General features: G+C 37.4%; 1 protein-coding gene across 1 annotated transcript in view; it reads right to left on the bottom strand.

Annotated features, from left to right (window-relative positions):
* Window positions 1-17,496, bottom strand: part of SYT10 (synaptotagmin 10) — a 64,059-nt gene that overhangs the window by 35,959 nt on the left and 10,604 nt on the right. The window contains exon 2 of the mRNA XM_010954099.3: window positions 11,238-11,598. Coding sequence (XP_010952401.1) covers window positions 11,238-11,598 — 361 coding nt within the window. The remainder of the gene's footprint in view (window positions 1-11,237; window positions 11,599-17,496) is intronic.

Below are 17,496 nucleotides of genomic sequence, written 5' to 3' on the forward strand. Positions count from 1 at the left end.
TCAGGGACTTAAATGAGGGTCAGGGAACAATCATGGAGCATTTATGAAAATAATAAGAAAAAAGTAATATAAGTAGTATATGTTGTTATGGCTTATTAAACGGGTCTAGTATAATCCAGTTTATATATTCAATATTCCTAAGAGATGTAGAATATTTTATTGAACAATCTAATATTTCTGCCAAAATTCTTCACTTATGCAATGATTTTTATTATTTTTTTTAATTTTTGTGAGCAAGAAAACCCCAAGAAATTAATTATTTTCCATAAATTGATCTATAATTTCACATTATCTTAAGCTTTTCAATGTAATAAAAATTTAGTCTTCTATCCTCTCCTTAAAAAAATCAATAATTTCTTTCTCATGCATCTGGAATATAATTGTGCAGCTGTAAAGCCCCTTCTCACAGGAATCAGAGTAGTAACATTTTTGTTCTACTAAGCCAGTGCCCTAATTACAGAGTAAACAGTGCACGTACTAAGTCACAGTTTAGCTAGTCAGTTAAGAGACGCTTTAATTATTACAGTGTTAAACTATTGCCATGACAACACAGATCTTCTTTATCTTCTTGCATTTTCTTCTTTTTGGGAATGACAGTGGTAAGTGGCTATTTAGTTTCACACAAATGTCCAACCAATTAACAAACAGACCATTTGACTGTGACTGATCTCATTCTTACCCTTCCAACCCAGGAAGGCACCACGTCAGTCCTCTTCCAGATGGAGAAGGGAAAACCTTCCCACTTCACCTGGAGCACCTGAGAGTAGCTCTAGGCATTACTCGATGCCATAGGAATAAAATGTATTAATATGGTGATTGTCAAATATTTTTTTACCAACAGATCCTTTCAAACAAAATCAGAGACCAGAAGTTGAATATAAATAGGAGCCACTTTGGCTGATATACAGAGAGTCCTGGAATCTCACTGGAAACTGTGCCCATTTTTCCCCACTACCCAGAATTGCGTTACCCTGAGATGAGACAGAACAAATGCTGGGCTGGGCTGAAATCAGACTGCAGTTTGGTACCAGCCTCCCGTATGGAGTGAGGGCAACTCTGAGCCAGTCACTGTGCTAAGTTTGAGCTCTACTCTTCTCCTCCATAAGACAATTCTTTCATAGTTGTGAAGGTCAAGTGAGATATGACAGATAGCTTTAAAACCGATCATTTTTCATACTGATAATAATTATCACTAGAGTTCAGGACCCAAGGAGCCAAAGGGCAAACGCCACAGTGAACTCTCTGGATCTGACCGTCTCAAACCTAGCCTTCCTGTTTGTGGCACAGAGTCACTGCTGTGTGAACACGTCCTGGACGACAGGTGCCCTCGGACTCGCTCACTTCTCAGCACCCAGCAGTTCTTTCTTCCTTCAGTGGGAAACCTACATCCCCCTACTCTTACTTGCAAAATTTATTAAATTTACCTTAGATATTGCTTGAGAAATCAGATGGGGAAAAGCAAAAATATACTTAGTAGCATTTTATTTGTTAATTCAACACGTTTACAAGGAGCTCATTTCTTCTTGTCTTAATATTGACATTTATATCAGAAACTAACATGTATTAAAGCTATAACCCCATTTCATAGCTAAGGAGGCTCAAATATAAAGAGTGTATCAATTTTCTGGTTAAGTTTTCATCTTTGTTCCCTGTTTTCTTCCGTTTGGAAGAAATTTGTTCAGTTTGGAACAAGGACAAGCGCGATTCACTCATCACACGGGTATCTGAGCACAGACTGTGCAGGGCGCTGTATATATGAAGACAGACCAACTTGTATAACATAGCACAATGAATTTTTGAGACTAATTTATTCTCTGATGTCAACAAAATTGTTCTATATCCTTAATCTCTTCTTTAAGTGTTCTTCTCACCTTATTGCTCACTAGAAACCTGGCTCTGGCTCTTCCCCAAGGACACTGTTTTTCCTCTGTGCCCTTCTCATGTGATGGCTATTTTCCCCATAGTCCTCCTTCCACTGGACCTAGAGGTGGAGTAGCTCTTGCCCTCCATCACCACTTTCACAGCATCCTCCCTGAACACACCGCTCCCAACTCTGCAGCTCAAGTCAAACCACCATATCCCCATTACTGCTCACTGTCAGTCATTTACTCATTCTCAGATCCCTCCCTTTAAAGCTTTCATTATTTTAATCTCTTGGTTCACTAACATTCTCCTTGACAATGTTTTTGTTTTAATTCCTAGCAATGCACAAGTTTCTTCCAACTACTTGACCTCTAGGTTCTTTGAATTCCTTTCCGCCAGTGAAGTTGTCTACCTACGTCTGATACCACCATGTACACAGCCAGATTTCCTCCTTAGCTTTCTCTGCAAACTCTCCACAACCCCAATTTCATGCATGTCTCTCTCTGATCAACACCTCTTTCCAGCTCACACCCTCTTATGCTCCGACTCAAGCAACTTTTCCAACTCACAAGAACCTCTAATCCATTGATTCTATCACTATTTCACAATCCCTAGTTCTTTAATATCATTTTTCCTTCTTTATCTGGCTTCAGTTCCATGGTTAATCATTAGAGCCACTCATGCGTATATCCCCAGTTCCCATGTTGCTCTCTACCTTCTTTGTTGCAGGACAAAAATCAGTCCTGGTTGAATCCAACCTTCCATCACCTCTATACCCGTACATGTGCAAGTGAAAGTAACCAGAGACAGACAAAACAGCTCTCACTGTTCCACTTGAAATCCATGACCACATTCCTCTTGTAAACCCTCCTGTTGCTCAGTCTCCTAGATTCACAAGAACTTTCACACCTTCTCACCTTCCTTCAAACCTCCATCACCTTCCTCATTCCAACCTCCGTTCATGGAAATTTACTTCATATTTTCACTAATGAAATTGAAACAAAGAGCAGAAACCTTCCACATACTTCCACTATCTCATCAACCTTCTTATCAGCATTTGTACCCATATTTTTTACCTTCCTGATCAATATTAGATGAATGACCCATGCTCTTGTCTAAAGCCAGTCCCTCCACTTGTATACCAAATTCCATTTACTCTCTTTCGAGTTTGTTGTCTCAATGTCGCTTTCGAGATTGTTCCTCTTTGATTCTTGCATTTTGAATTCCGCCTCTTTGTTGGATTTTTACCATAAGCACAAGAGGGTACTGTTGTTTCTGCCATCTTAAAGGAACATTCCATTCACCCTACTTCCTTTCTCTCTGCTGTGCTGTTTCTCTAATACATTTGTAGCAAAATTCCTTCAAAGATTTGAGGACAGTTTATCCACTGTCCAATTTATCTCCTCCCATTCTATATAAACCCACTCTAGTCTCACATACAAACCCTAGCATAATCGCTCTTGAAAATGTCGATGATGTCTCCCCTACATTGCTAGATTCAGGGGTCAATCCATGGTCTGCACCCCCCTTGACGTCATCATAGTCACCTGACAGTTAATCACTCCTGATTGTTCATACTCTCTTCACTTGGCTTTCAGATTATACACCCCTGGCTTTCCTTCCACTTTACTAGTCTCTCCTTATCAGTCTACTGTGCTGTTCCTGGTGTCTTAATGTTGGAGTACCTCCAGGATTCATCTCTGGTTTTCTTTCCTATCTGCACTCACCTCTTTGATATATCTCTATATGGACCCCAAATGTACGTATTTATCACAGGTTTTCTCCAGAATTTCAGAGTCATTATCCAGTTGCTTACTCCATTTTTCCACTTAGATTTCCAACAAAATCCTTAAACACAATAGTTCCAGATCTCCTGTTCTTGGCTCTCAAACTCACTCCACTCATCTTTCTCAATTTGATCGTTCCAGATGCTCAGGCCAAAACACTGGAGTCATTCTTGACGCCTCTCTTTTTACTCATGTGCCTAATGTATCAAATTCTGTGTGTTCTATCTTCACAATATATCTCGAATCCAGCCAGATCTACCATCTCCCTGCTCTGAACCACCATCACTTCCGGCTTCCATAGAGGTCTTTCTGCTTCTACCCTTTTGCCTCCTTCAATGTTGATACTCAAAACAACACAGAAATTCTTTCAAGACATTAGTCAGATCATGGCACTTCTCTGATTAAAAACTCTCTGGTGGCTTTCCATGTTACTCAAGAGTAAAAGCCAAAATGGTGTAGGTCCTGCTACCTCTCTGATTTTTCTCCTAGTATTCTCCACCTTGTTCTCTCGGCTACACCCACAGTGGCTTCCCTGCTGTTGATGGAACACAAAAAGCAGGTTCCACCTTCAGGGTCTTCCCCACGCGAAGTTCTTCCCAAACATCCACATGGACCACCCTTCCACCTCCTTCAGTATTTGCTCAAATGTTACCTTCTCAGCAAACTCTACCCTGATTATCAAATGTTAAATTGGGACGCTGGTCCCCTTTCAGACCTACCAATCCTTTATTTCACACTACTATTTTCTACAGAATTTGTTATCTCCTAAAACATCATGTAATTACTATGCTGTTTGGTCCCTCTCCACAAGAACGCAGGTGGGGATTTTTGAGTTTTGTTCCCTAAAGTGTATCAAATGTTTAGAAAAATGGCATGTAACAAGTGTTCTATAAATACTATTGAATAAATTAATTAATTTAAAAATTTCCCTGAAAAATGTAGCCATATGACTAATAACCCTATAATAATAAAAATTGTTGAGACAAAAAAAAAACTGGTTTTCTTCTCAATTATGCAATATAATGGTTGAAACTAATTTAGGTAACTTATCTTTATACTATTCAAAGAATTAACAGGAAACTTGTTTTTTAATAGCAGTTCATGAAGTGAATGTTCAGTTATTCTGAAAATACTTGTCCCTTCAACTCTCATCATGTTAAAAAAAAAGATATACAAATCATAACAAGAGATAAGCAATTGCTTTTGATCCTGCAAATATTTAAAGGAATGCATATGAAATGATTAGGTCAGGAAATATTTCTTGGTAGTTTTGATCTACAAATAAATTTCTGAGAATGTAATATTTTATATTATAAGAAAAGAAGTAATATAAAATGAAGCCTAAAATTATACAAAAATATCTCAATAACAATGTGTTAGAATAATAAATCCAAGAACATTCTGGTTGGTACTACTAGGTCACTATAAAGTCTTTTGACCTTAATTATGGATGCTCTAAATTTCTACACTCAAAGTGTCACTTAGGCCTTCCCTTACTTGGAAGTATGTTGCTAGTAAGCTCAGCTAGGTTTTGGAGGAAAATGTTAGTCTTCCAGCTAAGTTCACCTACCCGACCCTGGGACCTTCCTTTTGTGTATCCACATCTCCCTGAGCATATTGTACATAGCGTATTGAAATGACCTATTCTCAGATTTGTTTTCCATTCCCCAACTCTTTTACTAGACTGTGGTCTTTATAACGGCAGAAATTAAGTATCATTAATCTTTTCATGAACTTCATATTAAATATATGCTGGGATTTCATGACCTGTCTGTTAAGACTTTGTATGAAATCATTTACTCCAAGATTCCTGTGACCAATAAAAGCCAACTTCCCAAGAATTATTTGTACAATGAAGAAGGAGGGCCCAATCAACATATAATTAGTGTTTGTAAAGAGGAGATAATATTTCTCCCTGATAGAAAACAAACTCTCCAAGTTGGATAAATTTTGTAAGGTTTTGCCTCTGACCTTGGTTCGAAGTGCTGTTCCATTCCAGAAAGGAAGTTAGTTTATATACCAAATACGTATGTTTCATACAGGAGATTATTTAACTACCTCAAGCAACTGCACAGCATGTTTTATGAACTTTTATTTCATGGAGACAGATCACAGGTTCTCCCATTGTTTAGGGCAAGCACTACGTCCTATCTTAGCTAATTAAATACCTTTTAAATTCTTCCTTTGTGTAACAGTTTACTTCCCATTCCTTACCATATCTTGGAATGAAAATTGTAATTTTTGCTATCTCTTGAGAATAATTTAACTAAAAAAAATCTCTTAAAGAAAACTTCACAATCCAGTTTTATATATTTTTACATCATTTTTCATTTCTCTTATAACAATGTATATTAAGTGTCCTTTCTAACTTTTATGTGTAATGATTTGAAGAATTACTTTTCTAAGCAAACACAGCTCATTGTAAATCCATCAGCACACTTGAGTCAATGATCTCCTTGCATGTCCTGCTTTTTGTTCGTGTTCAGTTGGATCTGCCGCTAGGACCCCTAATTACTTTTTGTAGATACTTAGAATCCTCTCTAACAGTGGCTAACTTACAAAATTTCTCAAATTATTTTGCCATTTGTAAGTCACCTCATTTCATACCATTAACGACTACACAGACAATTGGTCCTTATACTCATCCTTGGGAGTGTATCATCATTAACCTCTTCTTAATATTAGCACTGTTTACCTCACCACCCAATGCTGTCTTTAAGGAAGAAAAGTGGAGAGATAATCAATCAATCAATCAAAACCACGTGCTGCTTTTTATGCACCTACTCATTGATGGAAATTAGGAGCACCTTAAAGCAGGTTATACAGCCTTGTTCTCCAAGAACTTAGCATCTCAGGTTTGGCAAACAACTAGAGCTCAATGTTACTGCTAGATTGTAGCTACGGCTTTAAATAATAAAGGACAATAGCTTATAATGGGACAGAAAAGGTACTCGCAGATGCATTTTCCTTGAAGATCTTACAGTAGATTACAAAAAAGAGGTATCACTCTAGACGAGGGAAGCAGTCTGAGCAAAAGCAAAGAGACAGAGAGTTGAGGTCTATAGCAAGATGATAAAAGGACCAAGCCCCCTTCTAACTGGTAACCATGAGAGATCCACTTGGGAAGATAAGATGCAGTCATCAAATTCACTTACTGATTTTTTTAAATCAACAAATATACCCTCTTGTTCCTACAGTGCTTTGTCTAGCTGTCAAGAGCAATACAGAAGTGAAATCGGCAGGTTCTCTGCCTAACAAAGCAGCATGGAGCTATATGTGTGGGGCAATATGGAACCGAAATATTATAATGGGAGCTCGGTGTCATTAGATTTTTACAGTTTGATTGTCAGACTTTTAATAGGTTTGGACTAGACTTAGAATGACTGTAATGTCACTGAATTCTTTTTATAAGAGATCTGAGATTCTTCCTTTATAATTTTTCGCAGGTTTCTTTTTGTTGCTGTTTGTAACTTCCTGGTTTTGATCATACCTGGCCTACTAAATTAGTTTCATAATAGATGTCTTTTTTCTACAGTGTCCTATAAATTGTTGCCAAATTAATTTTCTTAACACACCGCTCTTTATCCAAGGGACTTTTCTGTTGAAAATATTTTTGACAGAACAGACTTTGAACATCTTGGCCATGATTGCAAGGCCTCCCCAGACTTTAACACTAGCTGACTTTATCTTCCATTATTCCTCCACTGACCTCTGTTTTCCAATCAAGGTAATTTACTTGGTGTTTTCGTAGCATGATTTCCTCTTCCGTGTCTTTTCACATAAAATGCTTCCATCTGGAATGCATATCCTCTTCCAATTGGTATTTAGATGCATTCCTAGTTTTCTGTGGCCTCAGTTTAATGGCCCTTCTCCATGCCTCAGCTAGAAGTGATTTTTCTATTCTATTAATTCCACATTCTCCACCACACAGTTTGTACTTGTAATTCCTTAAATTGAAGATGGTGTCTTCTCTCTCTGCATTATGATGTGACTTTTTTTCTAGTTTCCTAGAATTTGCAAAGTGGAGAGTATGCAGAATATACTGACTATATCTGTTACAGAAACCTGAATCCTGTCAAGAGACCAAGGGATACTCAGAGGGTTGGAGAACTCAGGTTTATTAAGCCAGCAGGCCCAGAGGAGTTAACACTCCAAGCTCTGGACCCCATCTGTAGGTTTATATATACTTTTATAGGATTTTAGATTTCAATTAAGTTTGTGCCATATACAAATGAGGTGTTAAAAATGGACCAATCAGGAGTGAGCTTTCAGAAACCAATGGAATTTTAGGGGTAAATGCAAATGAGGTGTTAGAAATGGGCCAATCAGGAGTGAGCTTTTGGGAACCAATGGAATCTTAGGACTAAGTTTTGTTTTCCTAGAAGCAAGCCATTTTACAGAAGCACAAAAGCCTGGGAGGTCTTGCTGGTCACTTTGTGGGTTTTGCCCCTTCATATCTAGCCATTAATATCAACTTAGCAAGGCTATTAGATGAATGAACAATCAATCAAGATTGTTAATAGAAGAATATTAATAGTAAGAAATACACAGACACCTGTTGGGTTGTTTGACTGACTGCCAGTATGCTGATGGGGTTAACTGTCCAGGTATTCGAAAAGCAAGATGAGAATATGGGAAATGTGGCAGTTTCCAGCAATGCTGTTAATTAATCAGGATGTCTCTTAACTAAAGAGACAAGTAAAACCTGAGGGAATATGATGTCTGTCATTTATTGTCTGAACCAAATAAAAGGGAGTTTCAACACCAAACTTGAACTGAGATATCTTAATAAGGTGAGGAAACCAAGTATTAAAGTTAAATTTATTGTGTGTGGCAGTGGGGTGGAGGTTGTTTGATTTCACTACACTGCAGTGAAAAGTTAGCATTTGAGCAGAACAATCTGATTCATAATAATGTACCCGCAATCTCTGTGTCTGCATAATAAACTTGGTAATTTCCCCTTCCTCTCCATATAAAGGTAATTTTTAGTATGATGATGTAATTAATGTAGATAAAGGTTTTTGAGAACTGGGAACAATCAAGTTTTCTGCAAGGAATTCATCCCAAGGCCAAATAGATTAAAACCGTAACTGTAGTCATTCATGATAACCACATATAATTCCAGATTTCTGACTGAGCAGGATGAGCAGGAAGGTGTCCTCATTTTCCAGCCTCCCAACTACCTGACCTCAGCAGACCTCATAACCATCTTTGGTTGTGAAAAACCATATCCTCTTGGCTTTAACTCTTAAATTGTGTTCCATCAATCTGGATAAATTTGAATTCTAACTTTCACCAGCTGTATGGCTGTAGGCAATGTTTTAAATCTCTCTGGGCTTCAGTTAACTCACAAGTAATAGGGATAATTAATAACATTTCATGCAGGTTGCCAGAAGATTATCAGGAAGAGTGTCTGCCATAGTGACTAAGTTGCAAGCACTCAAAAACTATACATTTTTTTTCCTTCCTTCCCCAGCCACTCATAAACAAGGAAATTCAAAGAAACCGATGAAATGGTATCAAAGTTCTAGCAAAACTATGAATTTGTATTCCACTTTTTCGCTCAGAAAATATGAGATACACAAGCACAATCAATTTTGTTTTTTAAGGTTGAAAGAAACAGGTTTTCTTCTGATTTCTTCAATTTCACATAATTACTGAGAAATCCAGGGACAGAATGATGTGTTGTCATTCCTATTGTGTTTTATTTCTAGAAACCAATTCTGTATCCAAAACCAAGTCTTCACACATGTGTTCTCAGTATGAATTTTTTCATTCTCCCATAGCTAGGGATCATCAGATAAGCTGTATGTTTACATTCAACAGATACTATTTTGGAGATAGTACTTTGTTTTTCTGAGGTTTCCGAAAAAAATTTGAGCAAAGAATGGCAAGCTACTCTCATAGCTTACCTCAATTTGCTTTCATAAATTGAGAGTCCTTTTGTGGGGTGCACTTAACCAACTAAAAGAGTTGAATTATTCTGAATGCTAAGTTGATACATAGTCATAGCTGTTACCAATATTTTTTAAATGTTCTGTAGATTATTTAAACATTTTTACCCTGAAATTGATGAGTATATTAAGGCTTTGTTAAACATCATATTTAGCCATCGTTTGCAATAGCAGCGATAATCAAGTAACCACAGGAGATAATTTTAAAGTAGTTTTTTCTTTAAATATAAAAAAAGTGACACATGGGATAATTATTTTATAGTTAAATATCAATAATAAATAAATTTCAATTAATGTATACTGGACCATATGATGTAAAAATCACACACACACACAAAAATAAACCTAAATGCCTAGATGCCACTGCTCAGGAAAACTTGTCAAAATAATAATTAAATATGAAGCATATCTTGGTTATAAAATTTAAATAGCTGAGAAAAGTGTAACACCTCCCCATCCTCCTTATCCCAAAGTAACAATTATTCTTATTCCTCTGGAATTTATTTCAGAAAGAAAAGGATTTATTTGTAGATACAATCCTGTTTTATTTATAAAAGATACAGTGAATAATCTTTCAATCCTAGTACCAAACATGACCCAGGCAGTTTTTCAATCTGATTGACTTCCAGACCCACAAAAGTAAGTTGTGTCAGAAAAGCATGAATGCATCTTTGATTTAGAGGCAGCAAGGTAAGATTAGGAAGTCCATTAGTCAGCAGGAAACAGCACTTAATTCCCATTACCACTGATTTTTCACCCTGTCCTAGAGTAAAACTACTTGCTATTCTGGGAATCAGAGAAACACTGCTACTAACATGTTGTTTTTCATTTTAAAGATTAAAGACCATACTTTAGTAGAAAAAAATGGCTTTTTACAAGAATCTTCTTTTTTCCTTTATAGTTAACATCATTTGAAATATACTATAGCAAATTATTTTCATTCAAGCAAATTCCTGCTGATTTTTCCAGGCTAAGTTAAAATGTACATCCTTAAAATGTGTCTCCTTAAGGAGGGTTCCCCCTCCCCTCCTGCTGTGTACACTCCTTGGTATGTCCAGGATACTCACTGACACTCCTGTGGAACTTACCATACTCTGACCAGGATAAGGGCTTGGTCTATGTGAGCCCAAATAAGCAATGAAATTTTCCAGCAGTTTATGGTACAGGCGCTAAACCACTGTAGACTAAACATTAGTCTCTGTTACTCAGTTTTGACTGTAAATTTCTGGGTGATTGCATGAAATCCCTGGCTGTTTTCTTGATATTGATTGGCTGAATTAAACTAAATTGAAAGACTGCAAAGACTTCAAAGGAAAGAGTCAATAAACAATGATCTCTAGTTAGATGGTTTTAATGAGACCTCAAATTCCCCTAACCCCCTTTCACGGTACTGCTCTCTATTTGGCGTCTTTGTCTTCAGTTTCTCTCTCCATCCCTACTTATTCTGTCCCACCCATTCCCTCCTTATTCTATTATCTGCTTCCTGTGTCTTTCTCATTTCTTCTGTTGGTCTTTTTCTTTTCTCCTTTCCCACCTCAGTTTTTCTCTCTTAGGAAATCACATACAACACACACACACACACATACACACACACGCCCCACAAGTAGTTTTATCTATTTTGATCCTTCCTTACCGGGATGAAGATGTCGGCTCAGTAGTTTGTCTCTGCACACGTGCATGTTTAATTAAATGTTCTTTTAAAGCAGTCTGGACTTCTGCTGGGATATCAGGGGAAGTGTGGCTGATTTTTATTGCGGGCTCAATAGCTTTTAGTGCTGGCTTTCCATTTTCTTTAACTTCTTTCTTCTCTTCAGTCTCTTGAAAAACTTCAGTAGGAGCACTTGAAACGCTCGGTGGGAGTGTGCTGACGTTGGAAGCCAGGGGTTTGCTCTTCCAGCAAGGCCAGCACAACTTCCAGAAGACAAAAAGTGAGACAACCAACAAGGCCAGGCCACAAAAGCTGACAACGACTGCTAACAGGCTGACTGAAATGTCTGGAAAAATTACAACGCAAAAAAAAAAAAAAAAAAAAAAGTCATTGACAGTACACATTATAAGGCAGTAATGGTGACATAATTTTACATTATGGGTATTAGTAATAGTTTGCTGATTTAGAGTTCCAAAAATTTACTTAAGTTCTATTTGTAAGGAGGAAATAATAATTATGTTTGAAAATTCACAATGGAGATGTTTGAAAAATTTCACCCCAGGAAGTTTCCAGTTGTGTACAACAAAAGCATGATATGTACATATAATTTCCAGGAACAGTAAAAGGGGTCCAAGAATGCAAAATGAAGGCTACTTATCTGTAACCTGCCTTGAAGTCATGAAGCTTAAGAAGCTCTGAATCTGTATAGAACAAGCAGGGCTTCTGTGAGCTTCACTTTTGATCTAAAGATGCAAACTCCCTGTGCTCTGAGCAGGTAATAATGTTAAATATGTGCATATAAACTGCTTTCTATGGTCTAAATGAGAATAACACCTTGCTAAGAGAGAATAGGTACACAGTTAGCTGTATTTTCAAGCTCCCTAGGTCCTTTCTAATAAGCTTGCATGCTCCTAATTGCTAAAGTCCAAAATTAGTTAATGACTTGTTACCTAAGTATGTTTAAAATATTCTTACTTAAAAATAATTACAAATTAATATATGCTCATTGCAAAGGGGTAAAAAAAGGTGTAACTTTACAGAAGAGAAACCTGAAAAATACTAACCTCCCCCAGGTGACCAAGGTGACCATCAGCAGTGCCCAATCATGTCGTACCCTTGACAGGATGTGCTGAGAATGGCGCTTTATCTCTGTGGTCTGCCTCCCCAACCCAATAACCTGAATCTAATCATGAGAAAAATTTATGACAAATTCCAGTAAAGGGACATTCTACAAAATACCTGGCCAGTACTCTTCAAAACTGCCTATGTTGTCAAAAAAGAAATTTTGAGAAAGTGTCACAGCCCAGAAAGACTAAGAAGACATGACAACTAAATGTAATGTGGTATCCTAGATGGAATTAAAAAAAAAAAAAAAAAAAAGGACATTAGGTAAAAACTAAGGAAATCTGGATAAAGTATGGACGTTAGTCAGCATGTATCCACACTAGTTCATCAGCTGTGAGACATGTACCATGCTACTGCAAAGCATTAATAACAGGAGAAAGGGGGTGTGGGGAGTATGGGAACGCTGCACTATCTTCCCCAATTTTTCTGCACATCTACAACTGTTTTAAAAAGTAAAATCCTTTCAAAAATGTTAATAATATCCCCCTATCACTTTCGTTTTCACCTTCCCAGAATAACCAACGTTAGCCATCTGGCGCTACAGCATTCTCAAAGTTCGGAAGACAAATGGATTTCCCATAAAGGGAAATTTTTCTAGATTTAGATAAGCTTATACTTTTCTTTTACAACTTTGTTTAACATCATGGTCCAATATGAATCCAATATCTTTTGTTTTAAATAAAGATGTTAGGGATACAGGGATCGGCTGAACTGTGTCCGTTCCTCCACCCTGTCCAAATGCGTTATGTTAAAGCCCTGATCTCGGTCCCTGGGAATGTGGCTGCATTTGGAGGCGGGGCCTTTTAAATTAGTAATGAAGGCATAATGAGGTCATACGGATGAGCCCTTATCCAGTATGACTGGTGTCCTTGTAAGAGCAGATGAAGACAAAGATCGTCACAGGAGGAAGACCGCTTGGAGACCCAGGGAGGAAGCAGCCACCTATAAACCAAAGAGAAGCGGACTCCGAAGCAACCAGCTATTCTGACACCTTTATCTCAGACTTGCAGCTTTCACAACTCCGGGGAGTAAGTTTCTGCTGTTGAAGCCGCCAAGTCTGTGGCACTAGGCTACGGCAGGCCTAGCAAACTAGAGAACAAACCCAGTTCCCTTTAACCACCACCAGAGACCCAGGAGGTCCCGCGGACAAGGCAAAGCAACCACGGACCTCAGCTTGGTGCTATGTCTGTCTGTTCGGCTCAAGCACTAATAAACTAAAAAATCTCCTAAGCACCCAGGTAGAACGATTTAATACACTTTTATATAAATGATTACTGCATCTTTCTTTATTCAATTTGCTTATTTTTTTAAATTCAGCAATACTTAAGGTCTAACTTCATGTCACAGCACTCCATAATACTTCATCAAAAAAGATATTTGGATAATGCCCAATATTTGCTATTACAGCACAGCTACCTTCTTGTCCCCTTGTCCCTGCTATCTGGGGACTGTTTCTTTAAGGTAAGTATCTAAAGATAGAACTGCAGGGTCATACGTGCATATTTAGTTTTACTAAATTATTTCCAAAAAGACTGACTAATAAAACATCATATAAATTTACCAGTTCTGACAATTTTGGAGAAATATTGCTGTATTTTAATCTTGATCTGATGGGGAAATGATAGGTTGTTTCAATTTACATTTCCGTGATTAGTAAGATAAAATGGTTCTGGCTAAATTCTCAATTTGCAGCTAATGCAAATCCATTCAGAAATTGAAATGATTCCAAGTTTTTATTGCTCCTTAATCATAAGAATAAAAATTAATTTTGACATGCTATGATCCATAGACACCAATGTTTCTCTTCATTTTTCCATTGCTTACTGAAGCTGCCTTGAATATATTTTCCATTTATATTCCATTGATGAGGAATGTGTGATCGTATTTTGTATTTTATAGTTTATTTTTACTTTTTAAAATTATTCATTGGCATCAAAGCTTGAGGAAAAGAGAAAAATATATAATTAATGTGTTTCTTAATTATTAACTCATTTTAAAATGGAGGAATAAATATTACAACGATGGCTTTATAATCTTCATGTATTTTCAGTTTCACTTACATTAGATTTTCCTGGACATTTTAACTCAATTAACTTCTTTCACAAACTAACTTCTACCCAGCTGGAGCCAAAGCCAAGACATAAGGAAACTGCTGGACAATGTGGGTTAGAAGAAAGGAGAGAAGTAGTTTTCAGTCTATGACTGAAATGCTCCCATTTTTAGGTTCTTTGACCCAGTTTCAACTTGTGTGTAGTGGGGGGAGGGGGAGTCCCCACACCGCTAACAGTTCTCTGGACACCAACTGCATGTTCTTTCCACTCCGTTCTGCTGACTACCCTCCCACAGGTAGCATCAGATTCTTCTCCGACCAACCAGCTACCGACTGGAGGGTCTCACAACCCCTTCTTTGGGTTTGATTAATTTGCCAGAGCAGCTTACAGAACTCAGGAAACTCACTTATTTATCAGTTTATTACAAAAAGATAAAAGGATATATTATAAAAGGATTACCAATTTATTACAAAAGGATATAACTGAGAACAGCCAGATGCAAGAGATGCATGGGAAAAGGCCATGGAGTTTCCATGCCCTCTGAAAGCATGATGTCCTCAAATGTCTGCATGTTCAACGCAAAAGTGCTCAAACCCCATCCTTTTGGTGTTTTATGGAGGCTTCATTACACTGGCATGATTGAGTAAATAACTGGCCACTGGTGACTGATTCAACCTCCCGCCCCTGGAGATTATTAGTAGCAAGGGTGGGAAGGAAAATTCCAAACCTCTAATCATATGGTTGATTCTGCTGGAAGCCAGTCCCTCTCCTTAGGTTGAGTCCAAAAGTCACCTTATCAACCTAACAGGACGCTTTTATGACTCTCATCACTAAGGAAATTCCAAGGGTTCTGGGAGCTGTGAGTCAGGAACTGTGGACAAAGGCTATACATATACACACAATATCACACCTCCCTTCTCACTAATGTGGGTCATAAAATATTTCATTCAAGTCAAGTCACTTTTGAAAGTGAAAGGCTGTACTATAAACCATACAAGGGTAGTGGGAATAAACTGTCGTAGTCTGGCAACTCAGATGGTCAACCTACCTCTTTAAGACTGACATCTTCCCAGGTCACCCCTTAGCCATCTGGGTTCAAATCCAAACTTTGCATGGCATTTCTCAGTGTCTTTCTGATTTGACTATTGATCCAATGCCATTCTTCTGCCACTCTCCTTCCCCTGATCACTAATTACTCTCTCATGATTTTGTTCAGGCTGTTTCAAGCAGCTCCAGTGCATTTTCTCCTCTCATCTGGCTGCCTGGCAAATCTACATTCATGCTTCATTAACTAGACCGAGTAGCACCTCTCCTCTGAAGCTCTCCCGTTCTCCTTTGTTCTAAGGGCTTTTAAAGCACACCCACCACCATAGCACGAGTGCTGTAATGATTCATTGGCCTAAAAGCCTTTATCCCAAATGTTGGACACATGATGTGTTTCAAAATTATTATTATTTGCTTTTGGATATCAGAAAGGTAGTAGGGTACACATTATCTAGGGTAACATCTAGTAACCAAATACATTAATATATCTGTAATAAAATGTACGGATTAGTCACACTGAATCTGAAACTGAAACTGTAGGCAGCTTAATGCCAAACCAATGTAGGTAAGGTGCTGGTGCCAAACTGGATAATTTACAACATAATTTTCAGTTTCCAGAGGTTTGGAGGTTTCATAATTGGGGATAAGGAATTGTGGATGTTTACATATTTTGCTCTCCAAATGCTCTCATCCTACCAATACACTCACTCCCTTTATTCCTTTTTATTTTTAGTGTTCAATGTGTATCACATGTTCAAAAACATTTATGGAGCTACTGAATACATACTTTGGGAAGTATCTGAAAAGATATGCAAATGCCTGTGAATTTCAAGGTGGCTGGATAACTAAAAATTGAGCGATATGAAGGAAATATGCAAAAATCCTTATTCTAGGAAAATGGTATAACATACTGTGGAACCATTCAGACCTGGGTTCAAATGTCAACTCCACCACTGTGTGACTTTGGGCAAATTGTTTGGACTTTAATAACAGTCTCAGTAAAATAGGGGAATGTTTATTTCATCAGAATGTTGTGGGGTTTATATAGAAAATGTATGTAAATTATTTAGCATCATAATTTGCATAATAAGTACAACAATGGGTTGCCACTATTATCAATGATCTTTTTTTTCTTTAAACAAGAGTACCTAGGGGAAAAGAGGCGTGGGTATGGATTGAGTATGAATTGAACGCTGATTCACAGATCACTAAGAAGAAAAGTGATTCTACTGCTGTATGTATGGCATTGAAAGGAATGAATTTGTTTATAATGGAGACCAAAATTTCTAAGTAAATATTAATGTTTCAGAAGCTAATAAATACCATTCTATTTTCCTACCCATTTGTGCTCAGAACAACTGAGAGACACAGGTAGAGATTAAAATACCAGGAAACATCAGCTTAGGTCTATCAGAAAGTGAACTTGCCAGCACATCACCTTGAATTAACTGTGGACTTGCCCGTACAGTCACAGGCCTGGCTGGACAACCATCGGTGTTCCCCATGGGCACTTGACCCTGTAAGGTTTACTATAATGAAGAGTAGAGAATAGTTCTTTCCTGAGGGTATCAAGCTTATGCCCCAAAAAAGGAAGAAATAGATAAGTCATTTCTTAGAGATGGGATGGGCCAAGATTCTATGATTATTCCTCTCTTGTAGCTCCTTCCATCTAGAAATGCAAAGTAAGGGGGAAAGGGATTTCCCTACAACAGCAAAAAGTAAAAGAACTTCTATGAATTAGAATCTTACCCAGAAAAATAAAACTAAAATTATAAAAACAAGCTTACTGTATTACATAGTTCTACATTGCTTATTACTTCAATCATGACTAATTATTTAAAAATATTTTTAAAAAACAAAACCAAGACTTTAATTCTTAGGTCTTTATGATTATTTTTTTCAACAAAATTTGTTTACTAAGAATCTGACTATCAAAAGATGAAGGGAGGATCTGTGAGATCAAAATTCATCAAAGTGTCTAAAATGATTTTTTTATGATTATGATTCAACATTTAACTGTGACA

The sequence above is a fragment of the Camelus bactrianus genome, chromosome 34 (assembly GCF_048773025.1).
Source record: "Camelus bactrianus isolate YW-2024 breed Bactrian camel chromosome 34, ASM4877302v1, whole genome shotgun sequence".
Lineage (NCBI taxonomy): Eukaryota > Metazoa > Chordata > Mammalia > Artiodactyla > Camelidae > Camelus > Camelus bactrianus.